We start from the raw sequence: 20,925 nt of genomic DNA, 5'->3' as shown, positions 1-20,925 counted from the left end.
ACAGGGCCATTTGGGATTACTTGATTTGAAGGTTTTTTTCCCAGCTACACAGTTAAAGCTCCTAAATATAGCACAAACATAAACCTATAATTCAAAGTGGAAAGGGATGATGATGAAACGGTGGAAGCTGAAGAAACAAGGAGAGAATGGGATTTTGGATGCAGATCCTTAAGGAAAATAACAATAACCATACAGAATATTGTAAAGTAGTAGAAAGTATTCTAAGAACTAAGCCAACATGAGAATGGAGAAATGAGATTCTGCCAATATGGATGACTGCAATTAGGGATGCAGGCAATAGGCAAGACGGGGTTGGAATTTATTGGAGAAAACTGTCAAAATAACCAAGGTACTTGCAGCAAATAATTAGAGAAGAAGATAATAGAATGGGAAGAGGCCAAGAATTTATTTGGACTGCATGCTACAGATTGCCTTCCCTATCAAGGACTGTTATCAGAGAAGAGGCAAAGAGAAAGAAATAGGGGGATTCTAAGTGAGAAAGCAGCACTGGAAGAGTTTTTAGAAAAAATCTAGAATAGAAGCTGCTGTTAAAAAAGGAATAATTAGTAAAGCATACAAAATATTGTACAATAACTATAAGAATCAATCAGAGGAAGTTAGAAAGGAATGTGAAAAGAGATTAGATAAGCAATTCACAAAGAAACAATGGAGGATATATGTTGTTGTGACTTTCGGCTTTTCCCAGTTAGGGGTCGTCACAGCAGAACTCCGGTCCGCTAATGATTGGCAGTAGATTTTTATGTGCCGAGTTGCCTGCCCTGACGCACAACCTTCAACGAAGGTAAGCCCATTCACGCATGTCTCCGCACAGAAGATGCTCTAGCTGAGAATCGAACAGGACAACGTCTTATTGTGAGGCGACAACGCTACTGCAGCACCACCACCGCGGACTACTACAAAGAAACAATGGGGGATATATGTATGTCTCCCAAATATGCAACAAAGTCTAGAAGATTTAGGATCTTTGCTTGGAAATGTTTACATTGAAGTCTACTTGGGGTATAAAAATACCTAAGCATTTTTTTTCTCAGGTAGACATCAAATGTTAGAAGTGTGATGGGGAAGAAAGAGGTAATTGGGAACATATTTTCTGAGTGCTAATGAGCTGGCAGACTTTAAAGAGTATCAAACACAAATCCCCTGACTCTGGATAAAGTAACCAACGATAAAAGTATAATGTTCCAAAAAAGCCACCAACTCGTTGGAATACACACGGCAAAACAGCACTTTAATAAAAAGTAAAAAAATATACATATATATATATATATATATATATATATATATATATATATATATATATATATATATATATATGTAAATATATAAAACATATATTTTTATTATTTTTTATTAAAGTGTTGTTTTGCCGTGTGTATTCCAAGTTGGTGGTTTTTTTGGAACAGACTTTAAAGAGTCCCTGCAGTCTGCCCTGTCAGAGATACTGGTGAGCAAATTGGTGTAAATAAGGAAATGATTTTTTGAGCTCTGAAACAGATTTGGAATTGCCTAGATATAGTAAGGTCTTGCTGAGTCTAATTACAGTGGCTGCCAAAAAAACAATTACTAGAAAATGGAAATCAAAGTCTACACCAACGTTCTGGAAGTAGTGAATATAGTAACAGAGATAAAGAAACTAGAAATGGGATCTTTAGAAAAGGGTAGGTGCATAGAAAAAATGGAACTGTAAGAATATTACATACATAGGAGGAACAAGGTTTAAAAGAAGGGAGGATCTGAATGAGCTATACAATGTTTGACTGACATTGACAGGATAGATTATAAGTGATGTATAATGTTTGCAGCTAAAGTTATGCCAATATGGATTGTGATACATAATGTGTATGTAAAATTATGTCAGTATTGTTTGTTTTCATTTATATAAATGTATAATTGCCTATGTCATATGTGATAATTTAATAAAGATATTTCTTGTTAAAAAAAGTTAAGCAAATATTTCTCAGAAGACAGACAAAAATGAAAAGAAATAAAAATGGCCTGCTTTAAACAAAAGAATTCCCAGCAGACTTTGAATGAGATGACCAAAAAAAAGGATATGACTGGCACCAAAACCCACCAGGACTCTTAGACATTCAGTTAATATGACACACATGAACACAAATGTAAGTCCGAAAAAGTGAAAAATGCATTCAGAATCCAAACAGTTATTCATGTACTGTATAACCTGATAAAACTCCTACAATTTTAGTTTAAGACTGAAATATAGCAGTAATACCTCCTAGGAATCCAAAATTAGTAGGAGCACACTAAGCAATAAACATACCTATTCGTAGGATATAGACATAAATTATCAAAGGGGAAAAAAGGTGGGCAGAGAAAGCCAGATAAAACAAAAACACTACTAACTTTAAACAGAATAATGAAGATGTCAACCAGGGCAGTAAAGGCACGGAAAAGGTACAAAGAAAAGTTATGTACTCACTATAATGTTTGATCTGTGTTGTCCATTTTCATTCTTCCTCAATAATTGGCTTTGGCTCTGATCCTTGGATCCAACTCAGACGCTTCTTCCAGATTGTAGAACACTTGAACTCTCAAGCTCCTCCCTTTACCCATAATTTCCCAGTCACCTAACATACCTCAGATCTTGTTTGCCACCACTGTAAACAGAAGTAGATTGCAAGCTTTCGAACTTTGGGTAGAACTTTCTAACAGTTCTCACTGTTCAATAAGTTTAACATTGTCAATTTTATTTCTTTTAATATCCAAACTATTATTTAGTACTGCTTCCTCCCTTTAGCCACACATACGCACACATATATATATATTTTTCCCCCCTCATAATCTTGAGTACTATTAATATCATTGCTGGCAGCCCTATCCTTTTCAATGTACACACATTAAAAATATCATAATACAAAGTATTATGCTGTACAGTCAAATGATCAGTAGTCTATGCACATATCATATGCTAAGTCAAGGAAACAACATGAGCTTTACACAATCCAGAATTGCTAAACAGTTTGGGGTGAGGAGTGAGACCTTTGAAAGTAGAGTGAACATTATAAACTGACATAATATATTAAGGAAAATCATTGTGGTAGGATGACGTGTATAAGCTGTAAAACATACTAGAGTACTGTACAAGTGCTGCAACAATGTACACAACTTAATAGCACAGTAAATGTTATTATGGAAGGCTATCACTGTTGATGTTTAAAATATGGCAGTGTGTGTAAAAGAAAGAGAATACTTTGCTGCATTTTGCAGTAGTTAACTTCAATTTACATTTCTTAGATGAACGGCAATTTCTGATGTTACTGGGGAAGGTGTCCCAAAGCTTGGAACCAAGAATGGAAAAAAACAGTTAGTGGATGTTAAGATATTCTTGGGTTTTTGCAAGACTGGCTTCTTGAGCTTAAGAGTGCAGTTGGTGTTTGGTATAGTTAATAATGAGAGGTTCTTACTAGTAGTAATCTAGATGTTAGTATTGGGAGGTGATCCCTACAGAGTGCTTTGTGAATGAGTGCTAGTAGTAGGAGGTAAGGTCTTTGTTGTGGTGGAAGCCATCTGCCCACTTAAGAGTTGGATAGGGATGTTCATTGTAGGGTAAAAGAAGAATACATCAACAGATTTTATTAGAAATGGCTGATGATTCAGAGAGTTTTTTTCTGTGACACACAGGGGAGAAGATGTAGGCCACAACATATTGCTGCCTATAACTGCCCTACCTTCTGGTATAGAAAACTGGGATGTTTTAGAACAGCTAAAATGGTGAAACTGATTTTCATTTTTAAGTTATTTATAAATACTGGCATGGTAAGGTAAAAATCAAGCATTAGGCACAGGGAACTAACGGTGAATACTTGTTTGACTGAGTCTTGTGTGCAAATTTAGCCTTTTAAGTCCTTGCTGTATGCTAAACAGCAATACTTGTTGCATTCTTATTTAGGGGAGGTTGTTTGGCTTATAGACAAAGTTAAAGTTTGATAAGAATTATTTGCAGATTACTTAAGCTAGATTTCTGATGTGAAGCGGGTTCAAAAATAATAAATTGTTAGCATAAAGTAGTAAACTAGATTACGTGCTGTCAATAGTTCAGTGGTTAATGAAGAGGCTGAAGACGATGGAGCATAAAACTGAACCTTGTGTGATTCCTGATGAGACTGAGTGGAAGAGAAGATACTGTTAAATCTAACTGTGAAGGTCCTTTGAGACAGACAGTTTGGAAACCAACTGATGGCTGAGTGACTAAAGCTATCTGTAGCTAGTGAAAAATCCATCAGAAGTTTTTGATTTTCACTGTCAAATGCATAAGTGAAGTTGACCCTTGTTAAGTGTTTGTTAGGACAGTCTGCTTTCTATTGCTCTCCATGACTTTGCAAAATTTTACACTACTTAAAATAGCTGTAAATACCTTATAAGTTAACTGCACAACTATATAGTGACTGAAAGAAGAACTATAAAGTGCATATTTTAATAAAAATCACACTTTTTGTTTGTTTCACTAATGGAATAATACAGGTCAACTGAGCAAGACTTGAGAACTGCAGCTGTATTCAATAATGTCAAAATGCTTTACAAGTTCCTTGTGAATGGGCATGCACATTACAAACAGAAGGAGATGCTGCAAATAAATGTGGGTAGTTGTTCCACTTGCTGCACAAGCTACTAATATGACACCTTCCTTCTAGGGCCTAAACTGATTATATTTAACAAGTTATGCTTTCCATTATACAAGTTAAGCAATATTCACAGCCATGACCACAAAACAAAAACTCTGATTAAATTATAACTTAAAAAGAATTAAATTATAACCAGAAAAGAACAGTTGTAAGCGTGCATTTCTTTATACAATTCCAGTTTCAAACTGCTGAATTCAATTCCAAAATACTCCTTTTACTGTATCTTACGCATGAAGCATATTTCATTTGCACAGGATGACATTCTTTTTACAAACTACCAAACAAGTGCCCCATCCTAAGCAACCATACAGGCAGTGACTAACAAAACTTTTGGACTGTAACAAACAACTACTGTCCATGTCCAGTCCTTCATGGTCTTACATTTTTTCACATTTCTAAACATGCATCTTTAACCACTGAGTGAAAAATGGTAGCTTAAATGTATTATTACACTTACTATATATGTAGCAAGCTTTTGACTCCAAATGTTCAAAATACAGTGCCAAAGTAGTAAGCTAAAACATTTTCTTTAACTGTATAAATGTCAGCTTTCCAGTAAACAGCAGAATAAGGCATCTTTGAGTTTGATGGTGACCTTCCAACATAAGACAATGAATGACTTGGTTTAAATCAAATCTTAAAATACTCACAGGATGTTTCAAAGTACAAAGTTCATAAAGCACACATCCCAGGGCCCACATGTCACTAGGAAATGAACAGAAATATAGTTAGGGAATGTGTGGAATAAAATGAAAGTTAAATAAATTAAAGTTTTAACAATTACTTAATACTGTTATTTTATCATATACGTAAAACTGGTACAGCACCTATTAAATGTACAATGCAGATATACAGAAGACATGTACTTACCATAATACTAGATCCATGTTGTCTTGCTTTCGTCCAGTTCAACTTTTAGGTTATCAGATCCGACCTCAAAGCTTTTCATAAACTTGGATCCATGGCTCTAACTCCTCCCCTTCTGCATAATTCCCTCTGTTTCCAGAATACCTCAAGTTGAGTTTGCCTGCTTATAGTTAGAATACATCATCCTATAACAATAAACTATGCAGACCTGGTCAGGGCCAACAGCTTGACAGGATTCAAAAGACAATTCTGGCTGGGGGTTGGTGACAGGGATGTTGAACTGGATGAAATCAGTCAGCACAGATCTAGTGTTAATAAGTACATAACTTTCTTAACTAATGTTGTCTGTTTTCATCAAATTCAACCTTTGGGGACTAATTCACAAGCTAGCAAAAATAATTGGGTGGAATTAAGGAAGGAAATGCCTGAGAATGGTGAAGCCAAAAAATGTACGGGCTCTTGACTGTACATCCAGCTTGCACTGTGATACAAAGGTGTGGACAGTAGACCAAGTCACTACAGCACAAATCTCATCAATAGGTACCCTACCCAAAAAAGCAGTAGAGGTAGCAACCACCCTGGTAGAATGTGCCTTTGGTCTAAGTTTTACCCAAACTGATTGTAGATAAAAGTTATACAATTAGAAAGCCACTTGGATAGGGTTACTTCACATACTCCTTGACCAAATTTGGCATTAGAAAAGACAAGAAAAAACAGATCAAACTTCCTGAAATCCTTCTTTCTGGGTAAACAGAAATTGAGCTGTTGTTGAACATCTAGCAAATGCAGAATATATTTTCCTCTGTTGGACTACTTTGGGAAAAATACTGGTAGACTGATAGTTTGATTAAGATTTGCTTCAGAGCCCACTTTGGGAGGAATTGTTGATTTGTTATCAAGGAAACCCTGTCTTAATGGAAAAACAAGGTTTACAAGAAAAAACTTGCAACTTTGAGATTCCTCACAACTCCAAAAGGATAGTTTTCTAAGACAAAAACTTTAAGTCTACCATAGATGCCAGCTCAAATGGAGATTTTGTCAAAACCTGAAGCATGATAGTGATATCTCACTGGGGGACTCTGGTTGGAGGTCTCAACAGAAAAATTCCTTTTAGAATAGGCCTTAGAAATCTTTAAAGAAACAATAGACATTTGTTTAAAGACTAATGGACAGAAACAGTCCACTGCAGAACTCTCATGTAGTACCTTGTGTGACATCCAGTTAAAATCCCACCAGACTGCCACCAATAAATGTGACGTCCGGCCAATACCCCATCGGACTGCCAACAATTAATGGGATGCCCCTTGCTAACCTGGGTCAGTAATTAAGCAGCTTCAATCCTCACTACTGACTCCAATGTTAGACTGTCACTTAAACAGAAACAATATTTCACAATTTCCCCTAAGACCACAACAGGAACATGCTCAATAATCTGGGACTGGACTGTATACTTCTGTCCACCCCTAATGTAACTCCTTACTGCACAATTCAGAGCTCTGATACATTCGTACTCAAAGTAAATTTAAATCTCACACATCCAAACACTTCTGGGAAAGCATGATACAGACTTCCAGCTGTGTCCCTTCCCCAAAATAATACGGTAAGGCTGCCGCCAATCAGAGAGCCTTCATGCCCTTCTAAAGGGGTGTCCAATTATGAAAATTAAATATCAAAATAAATTATAGCTATGACCATTGCAGCTAGGCCTTTGAGAGGACCTGGGGAGTATCAAACAGGTATAAGCACTCTCTAATCTCTAATGAACACACTGATTTCCATTTACAATGTAAAGTAATGAAAAACATTTAATAATAAATAAAATTATTACAAGAATGTAAATCAATAACTTTCAATAAACACCAGAATTCAATCACCAGAAATGTAAAATTAAACTATAAGATAGAAGCCCATAATTTTAGAAAAACTCTATATTAATAACTAAGCTTTCCTGATCTAACTAGAGAATACTGTCCCTGATCTAATCTAATGCATAACAACAAGGCAAAGGCAGGCTTACAGTTTTTGGTGAATTCTCTTTTCTTCGGGTATCACTGCACAGCACTGTAACTGACTGCCACTCTTCACAAACTGCTGCTCTTCACTTGACTAACTGCACAGCTTAACAGTCTCAACTGTCTTATTTTTAAAAATAAAAGCTATTTTTCCTGTCAATCAGCTGCTCAAATAATCACCTAGCAACCAGGAACATTCTAATGACATCACCTACTGTTCATCTGATTCTCCACAGTACTTTAGAATCTTCCTTTCAAACATGTGCAATTAGCAATGTATCAAAACACTCGATTCATTAGACATTCTGTCCAAACAGGGAAATACTCAACAGAGATGACAGTGCTTTCATTTTCTTTACACCTTGCTTGTGGAATTAGAGTGATAGTAGCCATTAAACCTAAAAGCCGAAGTAGAAGTCTTGGTGGAGGACAAGGATGGCAATGGACCTCTGAAGCTATCTGATGCAGGCACAGTATTCTGGATTGGAAAACTCTGGCTATTTGGGGAACTGTGTCCAGGTGGTATCCTATAAATTCTATATGTTGCATCAGCATTAGATGACTCTCTGAAGATTGACTGTGATTGCCAGCTGCGGGGCAAAGTGGAGCAAGTAGTTCCTGCATTTCACCAGCAGAGCCTTGGTTGGTAAGGTAAGGAGCCAATAATCTAAATAAAGGAATACCTGGAATTCATGCAGTCTGAGGTATGCTGCTACCACTGCCAAGCATTTGGTGAACACCCTGAGGGGTGTAGTGAAACCAAAGCACAGTGCTCTGAATTGGAAGTGATTGGCTCCTTGCTAAAAATGGAGAAATCTCCTGAACTACTGTTATTTTGATATGACAGTATATATACTGGAGATCTATGCAGCACTTCCATTCATCCTTCCTCAGAAGGGGTACAATGGATTGAACCATGACCATCTGGGACTTTGTCCATTTTACAAATTGCTTGAGGTAGCTTAGGTTCAGGACTGACCTTAGGACCCCTGTTTTCTCTGAAACTAAGAACCCTGAATGCACTCCAGATCCTAGTTGGTCTGGAAGGATCTGCTGGATGACTTTTTTTACTGTTTTAGTTTTTTCCATCTGATTTTATGGAACATGGGGAATTTTCCTCTGTTCCTCTTAGCCTCAGGTGATAATCATCCTATATCCACAAATCTCAAGTGATGGCCTGCCAGGCTTGAGGATGTAAGGAGAAGTATCCCCCAAATGCCTCGAGAGTGCAGCAGTCAGAAAAGACCACAAAATCTCCAATTCTGTCATCCATCTCTGACTCCTGGATGACATCCACTATAGCTGCTTCCCCTCTACCCCAGGGATCTGTGTTCTCAGGAATGTCCTGACCAAAACCCTGGGGTTTACAGAGCCACAACTTTGCTCACCCTTTTGGATTTGGTAGAAGGTCCTTTGAGAGGTGGAAAAATGAATTTCAACTGCAGATCATTGCTCCAAAGTGACCTATTCTTGGCAGCCACCAAAATTTTGTCACATTTACATGGGATAGGCTCCACCATATTATGTTCCTTCCAGGTCCACTGAGAAAGTAGGTCTATAAATTCACCAGTGGGTGGAACCATCCAACATGTAGAAGAGTCAATCCCAGATTCCCTGGGGATCACTGACTCCTCCAAGGAAGGAGTTTCTGAGGACTAACCGCTTTGCTGTTTCATCAAGTCTAAAATGTCTGTGAAGGAAATGACCTCAGGAGAGGGTCTTGGGAAACTATTTTCTTCATTAAAGTCTGCATCTTCAGTATGCAACTCAAGTGAAGAAGCTAAATGCTTCCTCTTGTAAATCTGTTTCCTTGGAACCTCCTCCATAAGAACTTCTGGAGAAGGGTCAGAATCGGGTGAGGAGCTTGTGTAGTGAGTGTCCTCAAGGCCACTTAAGGTTGACTGTCCCTGCTGATCAAGATTAGTGGACACAAACACACTCCAAGGGTAGAGAGAGAGCCAAGAGTGGCAGAGTCACCTCATCTCTCGATTTAGACAGAACATTTTCAAATGCCTCTGCAATTGGAACAGAGGAAGTATCCACTGGATTGAATGGGTTAGAGCAGCTTGAAACTGAAGTGCTACAAAGAAATGCATGATTACAACTGTTCTTTTCAAGTTATAATTTAATCAGACTTTTTGTTTTATGGGCATCCCCTTGTCACCAACAAGCCCGGCTCTAAGGCCAACTACTGCACTGAACTATAAAAAGCCAAGGCATGGAGAAGAAGGGACAGGTTTGATGACTTTGGAGTCAATGCATACTCTCAAGCCTCAGTCCTGATGCTTCAGTTTTGAGACTCATCCCAGGCCGATATTGATGGAGTCAAGAGACTATGGGAAACCATTATAGTCAAAAACAGTATCAGCCTCAACAATGGTGCTCTACTGGACAGGCTTAGATCCATGGGCTTCAGATCTGACAAGCAGAACAGGAGACACCAAAGATGGGGTAGTGGGGGACAAGATCTGGGGCCCCCGACAGGATCAGTGGGAGGATGACCCCCAGTTGGATTGAAGTCCATAGGAACTTCTGCATCATCCCGTTGGCATATGCATCCAAAAGGCTCTTAGATGACCTGAAAGATGAAGCCACTGAAAAAATCTGCAAAGGACGCTTCTTTTGAAGAAAAGGGAGAGTATAGCCTCGGACTCACTGGTTATGGTCAAAATTGTGAAGGAAGAGAAGATGATCAGACCAGGTGAATCTCTGGATCTGACTGCCTCAGAGTCTTTGGAGATGGGCTTTACTTATCCATCAGATCCAGCAAACTTTTCTTGGATCTTCTGTCTTGCTCCTTTTCCTTTTCTCTTTCTTTGAAATTCTCCCTCTTTCTCTTTCTCCTTCTCCTCTTCCTTGACAGGCGTAACCCTCTCAACCTAGTGTGAGAAGAGGTTTCTGAAACTGCAGGTGCAAAAATCTCCACTTGGATAGAAAGAAAGATCTTGAACACCAGTTTCTCTCATCATCTCTGAAGTGCTCCAACTCCAAAAGAGGAGCATGTCTCACAGTCAGTATCAAGATGGGTGACCCCAAAACAATATACACACAAAGAAAGAAGATCTTGGGGAGGGATTTTTGTGGCCATAGGCTAACCATTTTTTAAAGCCACTGGCTTTGTCCAACATGATGTCCACGGAAAACAGCATTACAGCAAATTAAGAAACACTGACCAACAATTGTAACCAACAGCTAGTAAGAAGCAATCTCTATCCTAGCAGGCACAGCCCTTGAATTCCACAACCTACTGGATCAAGCAGAAAATGACATCTAACGTATTCAGGGGAACAGTGGGGAATATTCCTCATCCTTTCAGAAACCGTGGACTATAAGCATACTTTATTTTTATAACTGCATACTTACAATGAATCATGTTGCAGAAGTTAATTTAAAAGGTTTTAAAGGTGGACTTCCTAGAGCTTAAACAAATTAATGCTTTTCAGGCTTAGAAGTACTTATACAGTTCAGTAACTAATCTCTGCTGCGTGCACTGCAGGAGTTTCTATCAGGAAGAAATGTACAAACTGTCTATCAGCATTTTTAAAGTAGTTTAACTGTCATGTTCGACCAATCAGGGCTTTGCCAAGCAATCTGGAGTGAAAATTAAAAGTACACTGTTTTACCATAAACTGTCACAATGCAATAGCAAGAAAATGCCAGGTCAGTCTTTTGCAGTATGCAATGACAAACAATAACAAAACTTTTGCATCTAATTTGTTTTTAATCAGCATACACATGATTAAAGCCTTAAAGCAGTATTTGCTGTTTGACGCTGTGCTGTGGAAAAATATAAGTAAGCAAATGACCGAACTGTAAGTAGCAATTTTTAGCATCTTAGATTACAGCTAAAATCAAACATTCTCAGCAAAATTTGATTTCTGCAACAATATAAAAAAGAAATCAAGTCTCAGGAAAAGTATGTCACATGATTTTAATTTCTTAAAAAAAGAAGCTTCACTGAGTTTGTACTCCGGATGGTTATCTGTGTCACAATTAAAATTAAAGTAACAGATTTTTTTCAGACTACTAAAGTATGAAGTTTTCATATACAAGAAAACTGTTTTTCACACTGCTATCAATAATTTAATAAGTAGAGACTTGTGTACAATAAGAAAACATTTTCTAGATTTATAAGATGTAGTATGAGTAAAGACATACAAAATCAATAAACTATATGTAGATTCCACAATTTATTCTCAAACATAACTTATGGAAAACAGTTTGGCTCCACAAGGAAGGTGATAAATTGTGCTAGTAACATTCAGCTAACTTCAAATTATGAAATTACATCAGATTACATTGAAAAGTAATTATGCAAACTGGACCAAAAAATACACAGGGAGTTTATGGCATTTAATGATCTCAGAACACTTCTTCATGAACTTACAGTACTATTACATCTGTTAATCACTAGGTGATTTAGGTATGGAGATACCTGGATATTCATCAAGACTGGAGACATACACTTGTTGCATGAATCTTTACACCTTGTTAACGTTCACATTTATACAATTATCAATCTAACATTACATAAATTGATTGATTCCTGTCTTCCCTTAAACCTCACTCGTCCCCAAAAGATTTATTATTTATTTATTTTACATTTATTGACCGGGATAGTCCGACTGGATACATGTCCACTTTCAGCGGAGGCCTGGGGAGAAAAGCTCCAAACCTTACAAACAGATAAAGACAAGCAAGTTACAGTATATGCATAAACATATTGTATTAACATACAAGTTACAGTCTCACATTTCAAGCTTATGAAGGATACAGTTTACATACAGAAATATATACAAAAATATATACAAATATATAACAGTTTCTCTTATCAAACCTATAGGTGCAGCTTACATACAGAGTATCTGCAAAGATATTACAGTTTCTCTTTTCAAACCTTTTTGTGTAAGAGGTTAGTTGCTATGAATAAGAAATTGCTGGAATATGGAAGTAGATGAGGCTTTAGTCAGGGTTAGAGCAAGGACATAACAAGTGAGTTTTAAATTACTGGGTTAGATTTATTTTGAACTGATTAAGGGAGGGGTTCAGAGTAAGGTCAGATGGGAGCAATTTCCAGGTTTTGCCTATTGAATTTGCAAACAAAGATTCTCCAGCTAGGTTGTTAGCTTTAACAGACTGAACCAAAAGTTTTGTAGTGGAACGAAGAGGCCTAGCGTTTTTGTAGATATGGATAATGTTTTTAAGGGAGGGTGTTTTTTCTGGATGGTTAATAACCTTGAATGCTACAGTAAGTTGATTAAACTGAATTAGCCTGGGGAGTTCTAGCCAACCTAAGAGGTGTAGGTTTTGACAATGGTGTGTCCTGTAGGGAGTTCCTGTGGCAAACCTGGCAATTTGATTTTTGCAGTTAGAGAGTTTGCTGAGATCAGTTTTGCTCAAGTTAGTGAGTATTGGTGAGGCACAGAGTAGAGTTGAAAGCAAATGGGTACGGGCAATGGCAGTCCTAGCTAGAGGGGTGAGAAAAGGATTGTTTTTGTATAGGGAGCCAAGTTTTTTTATTAACAGTTTTAATAGTTTGGTTTACATGCATATCATATTTGAGGTTGTCTATTATAACAAACGACAAAAAAGCCAGCACAGCGTGGAATCCACAAAAAATTATTTATTTGAAATTCAGTGATAGGAGGAAAAATCCCCACTATCAAAAAATCCAAACCGGTTTCGGCTAAACACAGCCTTCTTCAGTGGATCAAGCAATTATAAATTACAACCAAACAACTCAGTATAAATAATCTAATTTAAATAAGGCGTGCAACAATCATTGGTCCTTCAAAATTGGTCATTAAGACCAGGTGGAAATAAAGCTCCAAGTTTAATCATCCATTTTCTTTCTCTGACATTTAGCAATACATGCCAACCTGCCTTATCCCTACATCGACCTTTAATACAATCAATAACAATAAATGAAAATGAAGCTGTATGATGTCTGTAAAGAGCATTGTTTTGATGTCTATTTTTTATATCACTGAGATGTTCCCCAATTCTCAGACATAATGTCCTAGAGGTTTGTCCAACATAGAATGAATAACAAGTACATATGGCAAGATAGATAACCCACTCACTACTACAATTGGCCCAGAACTTAATATCAAAAATCTCAGGGGTGTTTCGGCTGGTGAATTCACTAGTCTTTGGCACCCTGATGCAATATGAACAATGACCACATGGCATAGAACCAATGATCAGTCCACCAATTAAAGAAAATTGGATGGGGTCCTTAACGTCCGAAACCACCCTTGTATAATGACTAAACATTGAACCTAATGTTTGTCCTCTTCTATAAGAGAACAAACATTTATCTCTCAAGAAAGGATGTAATCTATCCTCTGCCATCAAATTATTCCAATGTCTATTGATTATGTTCATAAAACCCCTAGTATTACGTCCATAAGTTGTAATAAAATGTAATGGTTCAGGAGAATGATCATGACTTTTAACTTTATAACTTAATAAATCCAATCTATTTTGTGTGGTGGCCCAGTTTTTAGCAAAATTAATAGTACCTGGATGATAACTTTCACCTCTAGTCAGTTTGTTTCCATGGAAAAATAAGATTAAATTGTAGACCTGCCGTCAGCTCCTGATTTCTCAACTGGAACTGAACATGTACTTCATTAAAGAAATCTATTTATTACACTGTGTTCTCTCATTTTTAAGGCCCTCTCGCATTGGCAGAAAACTTGTCATTAGATTAAACCAAGGGCATTAATCTAGGTATTCATCTATGTAAAAGCAAAAGAAAACATTTCAATCCTACATATATTTTAAATCAGTGCACTTCTACACCCTTATCCCTCACCCCGACAGCCCAAGATTAACACTTACTGACTTAAACATGCTTTTGGCCAGCCACTCTTCTCTTTTTACACTGTAATGCCTACATTTCTTAAAACAAAAAAGCGAGAAGAAAAAAAACATCTGTTTACTTTAGTATCTTTACTACATACATCAGTCACTGAAAATACTTCACAGTTAATAAATGCAATTTATATCACAAAAATGTTTTATACAAATACTGTTGAGAATAAAAAATGTTTTATTTACACTTACTTTTGCCCTCCATGTCATTCCTTTTTTTTCTTTTTAGTGTCCTTCCAAACATCAGTGACATATGTCCATCAGTCTCCCAACAAGTTTAGCAAATTCAATAAATATCAAATCTTTTTCAGCCACTTTTTCTTATAAAGCCATATTTCACAAGTCTGATTGTTGCTTTATATTAGTCCCACACTTACTCACTTATTTCAGTGTTGCTGGTCTTCTTCCCATTTATCTCCATCTCCCAACCCCACACAGTTTCAAGGCCAAGGTATTCACAATTCTTTTAGTCCACACCTGTGCTTTTTTCTGTCTCTGAAGATTTTTCCTTTGGCATACTGGAAAATATGTCACTGGCAATGTCTTTCGATTAGCTTTGCTATCATAAGAATGAGAAGCAGAGTTCCCTTCTGCTTGATGGCTTCCCTCTTGTTGGACAAACTTTTGTATTTCCCCCTTAACCTGTTTTTCATCAAAAAATACTTTGATCCTCCAGAAAAAATATTCTAAAGACAGCTAGATACATCAGCTTGAATCTCAAAACTGCCTCTCGACATTCCCTGACGGCTAGGATAAATTTGCCTCTTCTGCCTGATGTACAGTGAAGAATACTTTTCCAAAAACACTCTACTGTTTCCAGTTTTTAATACTCTGCCTTTCTGCCACAGTTTTGTTATGATCAACTCTTTCTGCTGGCATGACTTGTGTCTTTACTAAAAGAGGTCTTTGACTGCTTTCTCATGGTCAGGTTTGAGCATACATACTACATGCCCTTTTAAATAAATCCTGCTGCAGAATACCAGTCAAGTTTCTTATTTATGCTTTCATAAAATTAATAGTCTGTTCTTTCCAGTTTCTCTGGTACAGCAAAAAATCTCAGATTTTCTCTGTGTCCTCATGTCATCTAACTATACCATTTTTTATAACATCAAAGCAGTCTCATACACAGCCTTTTCTCATTTCAACCTCTGACATCTGCAGTTATCAGCTCATCTGAATAGATATTTAAAGCTTCTTCCATTTTTCCAGCCATTTTTACTTCAGTTGATATACTCTTTCAATGTTTCATATCAATTTTCCTCTAAATTATTGGAATCCATCTCTTGTATCAAAGCTAGAGCTTTAACTGCTTTATGCGTATCAGCTGCAGGATTCTTCCCAGACAGTGTTTTTTTCTTCACCTCTTCTTGTTGATTTTCGTTCAGGTTCTCTAAATTTCTTCTTTGCTGGCATGCAGGCAGTGCACTTACAAGCCAGTAATTAAATTTTACTCAAGTTGTTAATATCACAACATTTTTATCAACCCAGTGGAGACGTTGTGGATAGCAATTAAAAAAGAGTTGAAAAACTTTATCTGGGAAGGGAAGACAGCAAAGGTCAAGTAGGATAAGCTGATTATACCAATAGAACAAGGTGGACTAGGATTATCTAATTTGAAGGGGTATTTTAGAGCAACACAGTTAAGGCTCTTATACACATCACAGGCAGAAAAAAAGAAGTTATGTACCTACCATAATGTTCCATGTTAGTTGTCTTCTTCTCACCTTCTTTCTTGCTGGTTGGGTTCGGAGCTGATCCTTGGCTCCGACTCGGCCATCTTCAAAAGCTCGAGAGCTGTTTACTGGCTCGAGGCCTCCCCATATCCCATGATGCCTGGCGCTAGATACCCAGATCTCGTTTGGTAAGTCTAACTGCAGACATAAAAAGGAAGGAATCCTATCCTATAATGCATAAACCCTACCAGAGAGGCTACTAGGCAGAGAGGAATAGCCAGAGAAGACTCAGCCAGTGAAAAACCATAAGGAACTCTTCTCGGTCTACTAGGATAGGGAGATGGAGGGTAGGACACAAGAAAGAAAGTGAGAAGAAGACAACTAACATAGAACGTTATGGTAGGTACATAACTTCTTTATGTTAAGTTTTCTATCTCGCCTTCATTCTTGCTGGTTGGGACAGCGTCCCTAGCACCTAAAATCCTGGGTTGCTCATCGGAACAAACTCTTTAGAACAGTGGAACCAAAATCAGCTCTGCGCCTGGAAACCACATCCAGCTTATAATGCGAAATGAAAGTATGTGGGTTGGCCCACATAGCTGCAGCACAAATAGATTCCATGGGCAACCTAGCCTGAAAGGCCACAGAAGTGGCTAAAGCTCTGGTGGAGTGACCTTTTGGTTTAACAGGCAATTCTTTATTCCTCAGTTGATAGATAAATGTGATGATAGTAGTCAACCACCTGGATAAGGTTACTTTTGAAACTGGAAGACCTTGTTTACCCTCAGCATAGGAAAGGAAAAGCTGGTCCAATTTTCTGATGTCCTTAGTTCTATGCAAATAAAAGAGTACTTGCCTGTGAACATCTAACTGATGCAATTTATATTCTGCCCTGTTGGAGTGGTTGGGAAAAAACACTGGAAGGTCAATGGACTGATTAAAGTTATTCTCAGAAGAGACCTTAGGATGGAAGGAAGGATTAGTCCTGAGAGTAACCATGTCATTGTGGAACACTAGGTACGGAGGACGGATACAAAGAGCCTGAAGTTCTGAAACTCTTCTGGCTGAAGTAATCGCTACCAGAAAGAGGGTTTTCCAAGATAAAAACTTCAAAGAACAAGATGCTGCAGGTTCAAAGGGGGGCAAAATTAGAGAAGCTAGAATCAAATTTAGATCCCACAGACGTGGGGGATCTCTCACTGGGGGCCTGAGCAGAGTGGTCCCTTTGAGAAAGCTTTTACATAGCTTATGAGACATGATATTATTTTTCGACAGGCCAATGTGAAAATTTGAAATTGGAGCTAACTGATTTCTAATTGCAGCGGAAGCAGACCCAGCACGAAAGAGTTCCGCAAGAAATTCCAAAATGTGGTGTACAGGGGCTGAAAAGGGGTCTATACTCTTAGCCTCTGCCCAGGAAGAAAAACGTTTCCACTTACTAGCGTAAGTTTTTCTAGTCGTAGACTTGTGCAATGATAAAATAATTTCGCGCACAGAGGGGGAGATATCAGGAAGCCTGACTAAAGTTGGAAGTGGAGCAACCAAGCAGTGAGCTGGAGAGATTGCAGGGATTGGTGCAGTCCGCCCGATTGATGGATCAGAAGGTCTGGAACTGGGTCCAGTGTCCAAGGCTGCTCGAGAAGATGATGACACAGGAACGGGAACCATATTTGTCGAGACCAGTACGGAGCAATGAGGATCATTTTGCAGCCCACTACTGTAACTTTCTGTATGAGCTTCAGGATTAGGGGAAAGGAAGGGAATGCATTCAGAAGTTCCTGAGGCCAATCGTGGACTAAAACGTCTCTGGGGGAATGTCCGGGAAGTGGAAGGAGGGAGAAGAAATTGCTGCACTTGCTGTTGAAGGGGGTGGCAAAAAGGTCACAGCAAGGTTGGCCCCATTTGCGGAAGATTTGGTCCGCCATTACCTGATTCAGAGACCACTTGTGAGGCATGAGAATTGCTCTGCTCAGCCTGTCTGCTATGACGTTGGATCTCCCAGGGATGTGTGTTGCAATCAGAAACCGTTGGGAAGAGATTGCCCACTGCCAGAGTCTGAGTGTTTCTCGACATAGGGGGTAGGACCTGGTTCCGCCCTGCTTGTTGATGTACCACACTACTGACATATTGTCTGTTTGAACTGCAATGGTCCCGGTAGGAAGAGAGTCCTGAAGAGCTTGCAACGCTAAAAGCATGGCCCTCATCTCTAAGACGTTTATATGCAGATGGTACTCGTGAGGCTGCCAGGTGTCTTGGACTGTTCTGCCCTGATAATGCCCCCCCCACACCCGATCAGGGAGGCATCCGTGGTCTCCATAGCAACTGGAGGGGGGAGTACAAATGGTCTGCCCTGGGGCAGTGATGTGGAGACCATCCACCACGCAAGGTGCTTTTTGCATGCTTCTGTGATCATAATCATGTGAGACATGGGAAGCTGCTGGAAGGACCATTGGGTGAAAAGAAGCCACTGGAGAATCCTCATGTGAAAACGAGCTAGAGGAACGAGTATGATCGCTGCTGCCATGAGATCCAGAGTTTGGAGGACGAACCTGGCTTGAATTCTTTTGCATCCTAATAAGACCTGCACATGTTGGCGAATGACTAACACCCTGTCTGGTGGAAGGCTGGCTGACATGTCTTTTGTATTTAAATTTGCGCCTATAAAGGTGATAGACTGACAGGGCGACAATGCATATTTTTCAAAATTTACTGTGATACCTAGTCTGGAGCAAGTCTGGATAGTGTAGTCTCTGGCTCGCAGAAGGTGATGCCTGGTGGTAGCAGTGAGGAGCCAGCCATCTAGATATGGAAACACCTGGAATCCTTGCCGTCTCAGGTGAGTGGTAACTACCCCCATGCATTTGGTGAACACCCTGAGGGCTGTGGTGAGACCAAAGGGCAGAGCTCTGAATTGATAATGGCTGGCTCCCAGCCAGAAGCGAAGGAATCTTCTGGAGCGTCTGTCCATTTTGATGTGGTAGTACGCATCCTGAAGATCTACAGAGCACATCCAATTGTCCTGACCCAGAAAGGGTAAAATGGACTGTAGTGTGACCATCCAAAACTTCGTTCTTTGTTCAGACCTGTTGAGTCTGCTGAGATCCAGAATGGGTCTCCAGTCCCCTGTCTTTTTTGGTACCAAAAAGAACCTTGAGTAAATTCCGGATCCTTGCTGGTCTGCTGGGACTTGCTGGATGGCCATTTTTCTTAGCAGTTTTGAAACTTCTTGAACTGCTTGATCCCTTAGATTGGGTGGAACATCTGGACAGGACTTGTTTAACAATAAGGGAGTGCAAACAAAGGGAATTCTGTAGCCTCCGGATATAACAGACTGTACCCATTTGTCTTGTGTTAAGTCTTGCCAGGCTCTTGGGTACAGCGATAATCTTCCCCCGACTGCCTCCAGAGGTGGGCAGCTGGGCAACCCTTCAGGGATGCTGGAAGGGCTTGTCAGAGAAGGATTCTCTGCTGCCCTGGTTTTGCGGACCCCCTCTGCCACGAGGGTGGCGTCTGTTATTGTTCCCTCCTCTGCCCCTGGATGGGAACTCACCACGTGTGTCCGGCAAGGCTCCCTGAGATTTCCGGAACCACATCTTTCCACTCTTCTGACCCTTGGGATATGGTCTGGAAGGAGTGGAAAAACAGACTCCCACGGCAGAGAGAGTCTTGCCTTCCTGCTCACACCTGGTAAGGGTGTCCTTTCACCTGTGATCCAAAAAGAGAGGAACCATCAAAGGGGGTGTTGGTGAAAGACACTCTGAAAGGTTCCGCAAAGTTACATAGCCACATCCAAGCGTGCCTCCTTAGGGCAACGCCTGTGCCCGCGGCTCTACTCGCACCATCAGCTGCATAAGAAATGAGCCTCTTGGAGGAGTTCACCACTGAATTAAGAGTCGCCAGCTGGGAGGCAGCCTTACCCTGGGCCCCCTCAGCTGATGGATCTTGGAGGGTATCTCCAAGCTCTTTAAGGAGATCCCTTTGAAGATGGGTAAAGTTGCACAAATAATTCAGAGACCTCATGGAAAAGGTCGCGGAAGAGAACATCCGCTTCCCATATCTGTCCATCATCCTGGACTCCTTGTTAGGGGGATGGACAGATGAAGTTTCAGCTAATTCCTTCTTTGTGGCCGCCGCTACCACCATGGCATCAACGGGAACACCTTTTGTCAAAAACTGCTTATCCTGTGGTGCAGTTATAAATTTAGCGGGTCTTCTGGGGGTCGGTTCCACTGTGTCTGGAGCTGACCATGCCTTCCGAGCCACCACAGACATCAGTGGGTCGAAAGGCAGAGACACTCAGGAGGTGGAAGGTCGGGATCCAAACGCATCCAAGAATACCGACTCATCCTCGGAAGGGCTCAGGGTAGTCCAGTTCCCCCTCTGCCTTAGCATCTCAAGGATGTCTGAGAAGGAGACATCTTCAGAGGGGGATCTCGGGGACCCTTCCGAATCCTCTAAGTCGGTATCTGATGTGACAGACTCAGGGGAGTCAACATGCTTCCTCTTGCATTTCCTCTTACGAAGTGGCTCCTCTGAATGATCAGGGGAGGCCTCGGAAGAGGAAGATACACCCAAAGGGGTGACCTGGAGCATTGGTTCCCCATGCTTGGGGTCTGGAGGAGGGGCAGAGGCAGACGCAGGCACCATAGGGGGAGGAGCCAATGGGGATGATCGTGGGGCTGACTCAGGGGCCAGCACACTCCTCATGACTTCGAAGGCATCCCTGCTCGGATGCTGAGAAAGTTCCGGTTCCGAAGAGATTGAAATCCCTCTCCGAACCAAGGGGGAAGGCTCCAAAGCCGATGTAGGAGCCGAGCTCACCCTGCGCCG

General features: G+C 39.8%; 1 protein-coding gene across 2 annotated transcripts in view; it reads right to left on the bottom strand.

Moving 5' to 3' along the window:
* NEK3 (NIMA related kinase 3) overlaps positions 1 to 20,925 on the bottom strand; it is a 1,322,970-nt gene that overhangs the window by 634,696 nt on the left and 667,349 nt on the right. For both annotated transcript variants that reach the window (XM_044071667.1, XM_044071666.1), the window contains exon 8: positions 5,315 to 5,369. In XM_044071667.1, coding sequence (XP_043927602.1) covers positions 5,315 to 5,369 — 55 coding nt within the window. The remainder of the gene's footprint in view (positions 1 to 5,314; positions 5,370 to 20,925) is intronic.

The sequence above is a fragment of the Protopterus annectens genome, chromosome 5.part0, assembly GCF_019279795.1.
Source record: "Protopterus annectens isolate FY-2018-M chromosome 5.part0, PAN1.0, whole genome shotgun sequence".
Taxonomy (NCBI): Eukaryota; Metazoa; Chordata; order Ceratodontiformes; family Protopteridae; genus Protopterus; species Protopterus annectens.
The sequence above is the reverse complement of the archived record's forward strand: the minus strand, read 5'-3'. Positions and strand labels throughout refer to the sequence as shown.